A 13,794-nucleotide genomic window follows, 5' to 3' on the forward strand; every position below is an offset into this window, starting at 1 on the left:
ACCAATACAGAGGTTCTCAACCTTACGTGCACATTAGAATCACTTGAGAAACTTTAAAGACACCTTGAACCCAGGCCACATCCCAGATCAGTTGCATGAGAAACCTCTGGGAGGTGGGACCCAGGCAGCAATAAAGCTCCCCGGGTGATTCCAATTGCAGCCGTGGTTCACAAGGCCTAATCTCAGAGGTTTAGTAATCTGATTTAATAAAATCTGCAAAGAGAGCAAGAATTTTTTTTTTTGTATAAACAAAAATGAATTTTATTGTTAGTGTGGAAATTAAATTTTATGCTTTATTGTCGGGACTTGTGTTTTTAATTACTTACCCATACCCCCACATTAAAGTGATGTGGAAGATATGTTTTCTGCCAGACACATGCATATAGATACTTAAATGTGGTTAACTCAAGGTTAGGTAATAACAGAGGCTATGAGCGCTGGGCAGAAATCAGGAAAAGCTTCACTGAATGGGCAGTATTTGAGCTGAGCCTTGGAAGACGCCCAGGATCTGGACAGGGGCACAGGTGCTTAAGGCAACAGCAAACCAGGAATACAGCCGAGAGCACAGGGCAGATGGTCTGGCTTGACTGGGAGCAGGTTATCTGAAGAAGGGGAGCAGAAAGAGAAGGCTGGGGAAGAACAGTTGGGATTGCATTGTAGAAAGCCGTCAAGCATCATACTAGGAAACTTGGACTTCCTGCTGCAGGTGATGTGGTGTCACTGACCCTCTGAGTAGGAGAGGCACCTGCGGCGCTGGGAGTGGAGAAGCACAGACATGCTTACGGCTCTGAGATGTGAGGGCAGGAGTAACGATTGTGGGAGTGGAAAGGTTAGAGAAGATTGGTCCCAATTAGAAGAATGCTCTGACTTTAGATAAAACACACTGGACATAAACGCATCATCACAAATGAAACTTCTCCAAACCTACATTTTATTTTACACCAGATTTGCAGATCCAATTTTCAAAAAATGAACAATAAAGACCACATACAGGGACTTCTCATTTCACTTGAAATACATTCTTGCAGTTTTAAGAAACTTTTAAATTCAAATATGCTTCTTTCCCTGTCATTTAAACACGTTTCTGAAGAAAATTAGTTTCTCTACATAGTTAAGTAATTGACAAACAGAACATAATTTATATTATCAGAAATATATCAATCTCACAAATAAATATATCAAATTGAAAAAGCTAAATTTGAAGTGAAACTACTATAAAAGTCAATTTATTTTGGTAAGCGTAACTATCTTTGGTTGAAAATACTTTAAGTAGGCTTTAAAACGTAACCAGTACAGCCATCCCTTGCTTCTAAGCAAGTGCTACATTCTTGAAAAGTATGTGAAAATGGGTACAGTAAAACTTCAACTCTATATTTAATTCAGAATTCCGGTTTATTTCTGCCTGAACTTATCTTCCTAAAGTACCTCATCAGAGATTACAAGGGAAGGAGCACTTACAGTGCAATACAGACATGTCTTTACAGAGTAAAACAGTATTTACTCCGGTCTACTTGAGTCCCCATTTCATATCCTCCTCAGGCAATGTTTCTTTGGCCCAATTTGTGCTACTAAATATAAAAGTTTAAAACAAAACTTGTAAAAATGTAATTTGAATTAGCGTGGTGGTCCCTCCTTTTCCCACTGGCTTATCTGAGAGAGACCCTGCCTGGTGTGAGGACTCAGAAGAGAGGGATCTATTCTACCTGAGCACAAAGAGCTACCCGAGCTGTGTTCCCTTTTTCAGTCCCTTCCTACGACCAACAGCAAATACACAAAGTTAAGTTTCCTTTTCTGAAATACATGGCTTTTAGCAGATGAGGTGAGATGCACAGAAAGACTAAGATTCTGATACAACTGGAGGTTATCTGATGAATTTATTCTCGACAAAACTGCCTACTCTTAGATGACATGTTCAAAACAAGACATCGTTTTATTCAAGTAGGGACAGAAAACCACCTATAGCCAGAATTTAGAGTGGATTCTAATTCTCTTAAAGATGGAGTTCTCTTTAAGAAAAGCACAAGGCCCCAGTGCTCACGCTGTACCACGGGCTGGCGTCTTGCTATGGGGGTTAGAGCTCTCTAACTTTTACAGAAGTAGCAACTGATTCTGAATCCTTACTGATTCCTTAGACTGGTTTATTGATATTAAAAAAGGTGAAGAACAAACGCCATCCATAAACTTTATAGCTTCTTTACATCACCATGAAGTTACAAATAATGTTTTAAAAAATAGAATTTTAGCCTATTATCTTCAAGAGTATTTTCCAATAGTATTCTTCATTAAGGAAGTCAAACTTGTTCAAAATTCCAATTTTCAGTGTTCTTGTTTTTAAAGTTTAAGGTCTGAAGGAGTACAGACATATTTGTAAAGACTTTTTACAATAAACAATATATAAAACCAACTTTAGACTTGTTGAAAGAAGGAATCTTCACAGTTGGCATTAATCTTTGAACAAAAAAGATTTCAAAATCACTTTACAAATGAAATGTAATTTCATTTTGGACTATATTTCTCTAAATTTGGATATTTTATTAAAAAAATAATTTCCCCATCTTAATACTACCAGGGATTGTGTTAAATCCACCCATGTTGTCACAAATAGCAGAATTTCCTTCTTTTTTATAGCCGAACAGTATTCCATTGCACATATATACCACATTGTCTTTATCTATTCATCCATCAATGGACACTTAGGTTGTTTGCATGTCTTGGTTATTATACATAATGCTGCATTAAACAGGGAGGTGCAGAAATCTCTTCCACATAGTGATTTAGTTTCCTTTGGATAATACCCAGAAGTGGAATTGTTGGAGCATATGGTAGTTCCATTTTTAATTTTTTGAGGCACCCCCATACTGTTTTCCATAGTAGCTATACAAATTCACTGTAGATTTTAACATTTTAACAGAATCAAATATAAACTGATGCACTGGTTTGTGGAACCCATTTAGTGTGTCTGCTGTGCTGGAGTGGTTGATTTCAATAATGCCTCATTTACCCCTCACTGTCAATGAAATCCTGTGTTACAGTAGGAGATTCTCCTAAATAACTAGAGTTTCCATCACACTTTCATTGTAACAGTAGATATCTTTCTAAAATCTATTCTAGTCCAGCGCTGCCCAAAGAAATGTAATGTGAATCACGTAGGTAATTTTAAATTTTCTAGGAGCCACATTTAAAAAAGTAAAAGAAACAGGAAAAATTAATTTTAAGATATTTTACTTAGCCCAATACAGCCAAAATATTAATATTTTGCCATTTGTTTTACTTTTTTTGTACTAAGTCTTTAAAATCTGGAGTGTATTTTACACCTCCAGCACATCTTCCATTGGACTAGCCACTTCTGAAGTCCACAGTAGCCAAACCTGACTATTGACTATTGAATTGGAAAATGTAGTTCTAGTCCCTGCCTTATTAGTAAATTGACTCTAAGAGACTAAAACTAAATTTGGGCCAGTCAGTTATGCCTGCCACAGCAAACACTTCAGGGATGCCTACCAATGTAACAGCTAACCATGTTAATTTCGGATACTTGACTATTTCTCTTTGTGGGGGAGCCCATCATTATGAACCATCACTAGCACAGTCCTGTACTTGTAAGATGGCAGTTTTTAAGGACAGTTGTGGTGAGTGACTTAATAATTAGGCCTGTCAGTATTTCTCCAAGACCACTATATTCTTCTATTTTTCGAAGTCAATACATTTTTTTTCTGTAGTAGTGGAATCCTTTTCTTTAAATAGAAATTAAAATAGAAATCCAATATATGAGAAAGATAAGTAAGCATTAATATAAATTGAAAGAAATATTTATTCGATATCACAATGAACTTATTTGAAGATGATAAAAATCTGAAACAGAATCACTAATTACAGACATTTTCTATTAACTTCAGCATTCATTTGATTAACTTCAAACGCTGATGGACACCTTTGAAGCTCAGAACAGTGTGAAAACTACTTTCCTGGCTGGCTTTAGCCTCAAAGGAATGCTAGGAGCCCAGAAAGACACACAGGGCTGGGTGGGCCCAGACTGCCCTTCTAGCTGGTATGCTCTGTCTCTCCCTTTCCCCTGTGATCACAGACACCACTCGGCTTTACCAAGAAATTGCCCTTCCTGTTGCCCTTTGCAGAATCTCTCTCAAACTCTTGGTTGTAACCTCGGGTAGCGCCTCACGTTGTGAGTGGTGGGATACACATCTCCCTCTCTGCCCAGCTATGTGGACACACATTTTGGCACAAATAGAGGAACATTTCCAATTCATTTCACTCAAAGACAGAGGGTGGATGGGGTCAAAGGGTTTAAATTACTGCAAGTCATAATTTTTCAAAATCTGAGGATTTTTTTGTTGGTTTCTCTTTCATATGCTAAAAGTATTCTGGTCAAAGGAAACAGATTAATGCCTTTACAGAATTATTTACAAGGTGACATTGAATATATTTACAAAATTAAGTAAAATGTATTTTGGTTTCTGCAAAAGGACTTTTTTTCCTCCCTGTACTTGAACAGAGTCTGTGATTATCTCCAATTTGGCTAAAAAATTTCCTCACTTTTGGATTCACAGCTGCGAGAAAGTAGAGGAAGCTAGATAGTCTAATAAAAGGACGAGGGGGACATTACTCTAATGGAGGCCTGACAAAAGCCATCAGGACACTTCATGTCATGTTTAGAACAGGAATGGTAGAAGAAAACACCAATCACTGAGCAAAGGCAACAGGACTCTGAGTGTCCTCTGATGTTTCCTGCCCACATATCTTAGCTCAGGTCATTGCTTTCTCAATGTTCACTGATTATTTTTCAAAAGAAACGACATGTCTGTAAAGAAACGTAACAGGAAGCAGACACCTTTTACCAATAAAAGCAAACCTTTCTCTCATCTCTTCTTCTCAGAGGGAAATAAATTTTACTTCTCTGTGGCTCTCAGCAGTTAGGTATGTGCTGAACAGAGGAAGGGAAAAGGGCTGCATAAAACAGTGACATCAAAACAAAAGACAGTGAGAGTGGCATAATAAGTGGGGTCAAATGAATGACAGAGGAGAACGGAGGTAAGACTGATCATTAGGATCATAAATTACGACTTTTCTGATTCTCACTTAGGAACTTGAAACGGGAAGTTTGTGCAAGAAGCTACTTTAACTTGGAAGTCTTATAGATCACCCAGCAGATGAACAGATTCTGAATTTCTGTGCAATCTGTTTACCTCTGAAACCATTTAGCCTGAAGTGAATACTGTAAACTCTCTCTCTCAGAAAACAGACTGTGTGAGGAGAAGGGGTCCTGGACTCTAGCACCTTATTTTGAGGGAATACACAGAGCATATATTAAATCCATGTAATATTGTGTTGGAAATCAATTTTATGACGTCATACATTCTCAGATGCATCTGGACTTTTGCATTGAGTACAGTTTCTTCCTGGGCACATTTGTTTTCAACCAGAGGAAGATCCCTCTAAAACTCAGTACATGACCTCCCATTTTTCTGGGACAGATCTAAATTTCGTAAATGTGCTATCTAAACTAATTACAAAAATCTTTATTTGCTAATTTTCTGTGTAAAATTTTTTGAAGAGTTTGTTCAATGCTCAAGAATCTGAGAATCAAGTAGAAAAACATTTAAGTTAATTTGATCCTTCAATTTTTTTTCCCATGTCATTACACTTCCCACTACCTGAACTGGCCACTATATATATTAAATCCAAAAAACTGTTGCAACATTTATTTAAGCAGACAGCTTAAAAATTATGAAGTTATTAAATTATGCATTATTAATATAACATTAAAAATAGGTTATAATAAATAATAAATAACCTGAACTGAAAAAAAAGAAAAAAACAATTTAGTCACAGGTGAAAAAACACATCAATTATGCACAGAATTCTAAAGAACTTAGCGAACTCTAACTTATCCAGGGAGGATTTAACCAGAGTAAAGAAAATCATGTATTTATGGGGAAAAAAGAAAACTACAAATAAGTGAAAACATTAATGTAAACTAAAGGCATCTGTTTTTCGGAATCACACAGTCATGACATGCGAAACAGGACTCAAGCAGTAGCAAAGGACAGGGAAGAGCTGTGGATCCCAAGACGAGAAAGTCTTGGTAGAAACATTAGGTAAGAAAAGACACTGGAGGGGAAAAGGAAGGAGCCTGTGTGGATAGGGTGCATTTCAGACCAATTGGGACCTTATTCTATTCTTGGCTGAAGAACAAGAAACAGAAAACTATAGCAGAATACTGCAACCTTGTGGCCATTTTTCACCAGTACTTTAAATATGTTTAATGATCTTAAAATGACTACTTCTACTATTTTTGTACTGTGGTATGAAGGCCATAGAAGGGTAATTGTGTTCCCAAATCATGATGAGTACAGTTTACATCAAATCCATTTTGTACCAAGTTATAACAGGAATTTGGGATTATCTGTGCCTGGTGCCCTGCTTCCAAGGGACCCCTAGAAATAGAGAAGTAACTGCACATATTTTGTCGTCTTGTAAAGGAGTTTCTCAGGCAACAACAGCCAATTTAGGGAGAAGATTATAGACATTAAATAGTGCAAAGAATATACTAGAAATCTTGACTTTTTTTTAAAAGAAAAGCAAAGGAAAGCTAAGTATTACCCCACACTCTTTTTAAAAACATACACATAGATGAGGAGTCTAAAAAATCCAATTATCTTAAGCAGGAAAAAATTTGCCAGTAAACTGGATGCTGTTTCTTCACATTTCAAGAACATGGCCCGTCAATAATAGTCTACACCCTGGATCCCTAAAGTGACGTCCAGGCCCAGCAGCAGCGTCACCTGGGAGCTCATTAGAAATGGACTCTCAGATCACTGATGCTACTGAGCCTTTATCGGGGGAACAACCTCAGATAATTGTTCAGCTTTAAAGGGTCCTTTAACCGTAGCTAGAGAGACTTTGATTGGTACTTATTAAGGAAACTTTAAGGATTTTGATGCAGTGATGTTTTAAACAAAGAAGAAAAGTGAGGAGCAGAAAACTATTTTGTTTTACTTTCTTGAGAAGTCATTTCTACACAAACATTTTGGACTTGTAAAAATATTCCACCATAGTACTTCCTAGTCAGACTGCTGTACATATGTAGTTTTAAAAAGACACTACTGATAGAGAAATCAAATATGCATATCAGGTGTTCCACAAATATAAGATTTAAGATTCAAATGAAGGCATCGTGGGTATTTTTAAAAAGACAATCAAGTAATATAAAAAGACTTTGAGCTCTTTATGAGTGAAGAAGATACTTTTATTACATGGCCCAAAGCCAGTGAGTAATATAAAAGGAAAAAACATCAGAAAACAATGCACATCAAAAGTCTTAACATTCTTGGTTTGATTCCAAAGCTACAGCAGAAAAAAATTCACTAAAAATCAGAAATTTCAAAGCACCTAATCTTGGTCAGTGCTTCAGGATTTATTCTGTCTTTCATTCAATTGTAAATTGTCTCATTAAAATTTAAGTTTTCTGTTTAAAAGCCCTGTTTTCCTTAGAAGATATGTATTTGTACATATTTTTCTATTCTAAGCACCTCCCCTCCTTTTTCATTTTTATAGATAAAAAGAGAAATAAAGTTAATGTGCCTTGTAAATCTTACCCCTCTCAGCAACTTTAAGTTTAACCCCATCAGTTTTACTGCAGAACATAAGACGGAAATCAAGTAGTGTTGCTTTAATTCCCCAGTTTCACATGTATAAATAACAACTCTATACGGAAAGAAATCAAATTGTGTATCTGAATGAGACAACTACAGAGCTCCTTACAACAACCTACGTTACACAGACAAATGGAACTTTCATCATGAAAATTCCTGTGAATTCAACTGTCCAAGTCTCCACAGTGAATTATTTTAAATTTAATCTTCACCACTACTCCAATTCAGGAAATAGGGTATACCTAGGGTAGGGTGGGTCCCATGATGGTCTATAATTCGCTGCAGAACTTAAACCTCAAATCCCACAGAAATTTTTCGTGCAGTGTTAATAGCGGAAGCAACTCTGCACAGGTTACTCTTGTTACAATTATATTAAAAGCAGCTGAAAATATTTTTAGCAAAGAAATGCAATTCATCTGGGACATTCATGTAGCCACATTTTTTGTTGTTGTTGTTGTTTTTGGTGAGGAAGATTAGCCCTGAACTAACATCTGTTGCCAATGCTCCTCTTTTTGCTGAGGAAGATTGGCCCTGGGCTAACATCTGCGCCCATCTTCCTCTACTTTACATGAAGGACACCTGCCACAGCATGGTTTGATAAATGGTGTGCAGGCCTGTGGCCAGGATCACGACCTGTGAATCCCGGGCCGCAGAAGCAGAGCGAGCGAACTTAACCACTGTGCCACTGGACCAGCCCCATAGGCACATTTTTAAAAAAGAAGGCCTGCAATATGGAGTACAAACAAAAGCTGCACAAAAGTATGTCAAGAATGAGAAGAACCAATAAGTTAGAAGAAGCAAGCTTTAATTTACCCTCTCTTCCCGGTGTGCAGAAATTTGTACAGGCAGGTGCCAATTACTGCGATGCCAACAACTACAAGAAACCAGGAAACAAGTGACATGTCAGTCTGAAAACTAATTACCAAGATTCAAAATCTAGCAGGAGAAATAAATGTTGGTTACGTTTCAGTGGTCAGAAAAGGTTATTTTATTCAAGCACATATACATTTATATTCCATCTGGACTCTATTATCTAAACCCAGTTCCCTGGAATCACTGAAACAGTCCACAGTCAGTGAGAGAAGAGTCCTTGTTTAATTTAGACCACTACCCAAAGCATATTTGGGAAGCAAACTCATATGACTAATTATCTTGAAAAAACATGTATTATTTAGGGTTTGTTACTAAGTGGATATATAGACTATAAAAGAATACACAATCACCAAGACAACGTAGCATATCATAGAAAAGCTCAGGTTTCTAGACTGGTTCACTTATTTGAAGCTATAAAAACTATAGAAACTGAAAAATCATGAGAAAATAATGCACTTCTTCACAGTAACATTTTGATTTACGTATAATCAAAGTTTGGGATACGTACAGTAACAACAATCAGAGCAATGATTCCTCCACCTGAGAAAAAATGAAAACAGTCTAAACATAATTGGGTACATATGGGCCTGCAGATAGCAGCCGCATTTTGATTTTCATCATATCATCTAAAAACTACAGCAAAGAAAAAGTTTATCTATCTAGTTTGAGGGTGACTGCTAGTGCATCCAGGTCATTTTGATCACAGAACCCTTCTAATCAGACTCAAGATATAGGATCCACCTTGTGAAACTCTTCATAGGAATTTCACTTTTCCTTGTGCTGTAGCTACCACACCAGGATATTTAGTAAAGGTTATCAGAACAATTAGAATTCACTAGATTAGAGGAAAATTGTTTTAAAAATGTATTATCCCATTATACTTGGTTTAGTTCAGTATTCATTTATCATTTCTTATGATTTTGTTAGGAATTTAATTTATATTTTTTCCCCAAAAGTGAGTCTGTGGAATAAGTCATAAATAAAGTTTCATTAATCAAACAGAGATGCTATCTGCAGTGTCTTCACAAACAATATTTTCTTATCACCAACCCCTCCTTATTCCCTCCTCAACAAAAAAACTAGCAATAAATAATACTACAAAAATCTTAATTCTTAGAAATGTTTGTCAGTAGTACCACTGTTTCTAAACTGCCATTATTTTACTAAATTTCTATCAATCGAAGCATAAAATGTCATGTTTAACTCTGCTGTTTTCATTTCAGAAAAAAATCATCAAGTGTTTCACATCTTAAGATGGCACTGGAGTTCCCGGCACAATGACAATTTGACCAGTGTTCAGAGGGAAAATATAAAAAGCCAAAAGTGCATTTTATAAAATGATTAACCTTACTAAGCTCGTCTAATATAAATAAAAGTAATAAATATTTTTCTTCATTTACTTATCAAGACCTCTTTGTATTTCATTTAACTGTCACAACTATACTTCATTATTTTCTTTAACACAAATTGTGTTCACTATGTGAGCCTACACAAAGTGTTCTACCTCACCTTGCTAGAAATCCTAATGTGGGGCACCTCTTAAGAAACATATGTTCTACACGTGTCTACACATACTACCGATTCCAGGTGTCATGCTATTGGCACTATTAAAATAACAACAATGTCAATTATCACCAATTTGTGACACATTGTTACTTCTCTAACTATAGAATATTGAAATATGATATTTCCATAAAGAACTCTAGGGTCTCATAGTACAGGGTTATTAGTAACCAAAATAATACCTAAAGTTTTCACGTTTTTAAGTGGTGGTGATTCATCACCGGAACTGGGATGTCCTGGAAAAAAAGAAAACAGTGGAAATGGAAATGAGTCAAAAAAAAAAAAGAAGAAGAAGAAGAAGAAAAAATAATGAGGCTTAAAGACTGCTAAATTCATAGGTTTGATTTTTTGCCTTTGTACAAAAACCCTTATAACCTCATTTTCATATATAAATTATATTAATGCTTCTCATTAAAAGTAGTATCACAAATTCTTATAAAGTTATATTTAATGTCATTAGCACTCTTCTTCCTGTCCAGTAACATTTCCTGTGACAATTCTGTGGTACAGCAAGAAAATCTATCATTAGTGTATTGTTAAAATTAGCCTATGGACTAAATGTGATTTTCCTTAAAATGAAAAGATACAGGAGGGCTTAATAACCGATTTAGAAGTTGATTTGCAATAAAAGGGAACTTCAGCATAATAAAGGTCATTTATGAAAAACCCATAGGTAACATCATCCTCAATGGTGAAAGACTGAAAGTTTTTCCCTAAAGATAAGGAACAAGACAGGATTCCTGCGTTTGTCGCTTCCATTCAACATAATACTGGAAGTTCTAGTCAGAGCAATTAGGCAAAAAAAGAAATAAAAAACACCCAAACTGGGAAGGAAGAAACAAAATGATCCCTGTTGCAGATGACATGTTCTTTTACATAGAAAACTAAAGATACACACATGCATGCATGCACACACAGACACACACAGACCTGTTAGAATACATGAATTCAGCAAAGTTGTAGTTACAAAATCAACACACAAAAATCACTTGCGTTTCGATACATTAACAATGAACAATCCAAAAATGAAATTAAAAACACATTTCATTTATAATAGCATCAAAAAGAATAAAATACTTAGGAATAAACTTAACCAAGGAGGTGAAAGACTTGTATACTGAAAACTACAAAACATTGCTGAAAGAAACTGAAGACATAAATAAATGAAAAGATATCCTGTGTTCATGGATTGGAAGAGTTAATTTGTTAAGAAGTTAATACCATACCAAGGAATTTACAGATTACACGCAACCCCTATCACATCTTGAACATGCATTTCGCAGAAATAGAAAACTCCAACCTATGATTCATAAGAAATCTCAAGGGACTAGGAAAAGTCAAGACAATCTCGAAAAAGAGGAGTAAAGTTGAAAGGATTCTCACATCCTGATTTTACAACTTACTGAAAAGCTACAGCACTCAGAACATAGTGGTACTGGCATAAAGACAGACACACAGACCAATGGAATAGAACAGAGGGCCCAGAAATTGACCCTCGCATATATGGTCAAATGATTGTCCACGAGGGTGCTAAGAACATTCAATGAGGAAACAGCAGTCTTTTCAACAAATAGTGCTTGGAAAACTGGATATCTATAGGCAAAAGAATGAATTTGGACCTTTATCTTACACAATATACAAAAATTAATTCAAAATGGGTCAAAGAACTAAACTTAAGAGCTAAACCTATAAAATTCTTAGAAGAAAACATGGAGGACAAGCTTCATGACGTTGATCTCGCAATGACATCTTGGATGTGACACCAAAGCACAGGCAACAAAAGAAAAAATAGATAAATTGGACTTCTTCAAAATTAAAAAATGTGTGCATCAATGGACACTATCAACCATGAAAAGGCAATCCACAGAATGGGAGGAAACATCTGCAAATCATATATCTGATAAGTGATTAGTATCCAAAATCTACAATGACCTTCTAAAACTAAAAAAAATAAAAAAACAAAACAAAAAAACCAATTCAAAAATAGGCCAAAGATTGAATAGACATTTCTCCAAAGAAGATATAGAAAAGACCAATAAGCATATGAAAAGATAATCACTAACCATTAGGGAAATGCAAATAAAAGCCACAATGAGATACTACTTCACATGTATTATTATGTCTATTACCAAAAAACAGAAAAATAACAAGTGTTGGCAAAAGAGGCAGAGAAATCGGAACCTTTGTGCATCACTGGTGGGACAGTAAAATGGTGCAGTCACTGTGGAAGACAGGATGGTTGTTCCTCAAAAAAGTAAACATAGAATTACCACAGAACCCAGCAATTCTACTCCTCTGTATATACTCCCTAAAATTGAAAACAAGGACTCAGATACCGGAATGCCAATATTCAGAGAAGTATTACTCAGAAGAGCCAAAATGTGGGAACAACCCAAGTGTCTATCAACAGATGAATGGATAAACTAAATGTGGCATATACAAACAATGAAATATTATTCTTAGCGGTTAAGTGCGCGTGCTCTGCTGCTGGCGGCCTGGGTTCAGATCCCGTGCGCGCACCGACACACTGCTTCTCCGGCCATGCTGAGGCCATGTCCCACATACAGCAACTAGAAGGATGTGCAGCTATGACGTACAACTATCTATTGGGGCTTTGGGGGAAAAAATAAATAAATAAAAATAAAAAAAAAAATAAAAAAAATAAAGAGGTTTGTGAGCAAACTTCTAAATAAATAAATAAATAAAAACATTATGCTAAGTGAAATAAGCCAGAACATGTTATGCTGAGTGAAATAAGCCAGAAGTGATTCCACTTCTGTGAGGAACTTAGGATAGTCAAATTCATAGAGATAGAAAGTAGAATAGTGGTTACCTGCCTGGGGGAATGGAGAGTTCTTGTTTTTGGGTATAAAGATTCAGTTTGAGATGATGAAAAAGTTTTGGAGATAGAAAGTAGTGATGGTTGCACAACAATGTGAATGTACTTAATGCCACTGATATGTATACTTAAAAGGGTTAAAATGGTAAAAATTAAAATAAAAGTTGAGCTTGAAAAATTAACATAGTAGAGTAGCCTGAACATTTCTGAAAAGGAAGTGTTCTACCAGATATTAAAACATATCATAGAACTACAGTGAAAAAAAACAATGTGGTGCTGGCACAGGATTGGACAGCGTTCAAGGGAACAGCAAGACGACTGGAACACCTATGAATTTAATGTACAATAAAAACTGGCACTTCAAAACAGTTGGAGAGAAAAACTTATTCAACAAAGTGTGCACTTAGCCATTGGATGCGGTGGGTGAAGTGGAGAGGAACCCTATCTCATTCCATTATTCTGAAATAATGAATTTCAGATGTACCAATGAATTAAACACAAAGAATGCAATTAGAATGCATAGCTGAAGTGTTGACATAATTTAGCATGGGGAAGACCTAAAACTTTATAAGAAAGACATAACACTCATAGCCTTTAGGGAAAAGATCAATACATCCAATTACCTATTAATGCAAAACTTCTACATATGCAAATGACCACTGATGGCAGAATAGTTCAATAAAATATGATATATACAATTAGAATTTAAACATAGGGCCTGTTCCAGGAAGAGAGCTAGCACCAGAGATGACTACAAAAAATATGAGCTAGGGGTGGTACAGTCCCCAATAGTAGAAATACTACAATGATAAATGAGTGTAAATCCCCAGACATTTAAAGAATTTTGAA

General features: G+C 35.8%; 1 protein-coding gene across 3 annotated transcripts in view; it reads right to left on the reverse strand.

Moving 5' to 3' along the window:
• Nucleotides 1-8,201: 8,201 nt before the first annotated feature.
• LOC131404738 (membrane cofactor protein-like) overlaps nt 8,202-13,794 on the reverse strand; it is a 28,988-nt gene continuing 23,395 nt past the window's right edge. For 2 of the 3 annotated variants that reach the window (XM_058539749.1, XM_058539748.1), the window contains 3 exons: nt 10,289-10,342; nt 9,052-9,083; nt 8,202-8,544 (listed from right to left, as the gene is read on the reverse strand). In XM_058539749.1, coding sequence (XP_058395732.1) covers nt 8,527-8,544; nt 9,052-9,083; nt 10,289-10,342 — 104 coding nt within the window. In that variant the 3' untranslated portion in view covers nt 8,202-8,526. The remainder of the gene's footprint in view (nt 8,545-9,051; nt 9,084-10,288; nt 10,343-13,794) is intronic. The other variant, XM_058539750.1, reaches the window with a different exon arrangement.

This window comes from Diceros bicornis, chromosome 4 (genome assembly GCF_020826845.1).
Source record: "Diceros bicornis minor isolate mBicDic1 chromosome 4, mDicBic1.mat.cur, whole genome shotgun sequence".
NCBI classification, from domain to species: Eukaryota; Metazoa; Chordata; class Mammalia; order Perissodactyla; family Rhinocerotidae; genus Diceros; species Diceros bicornis.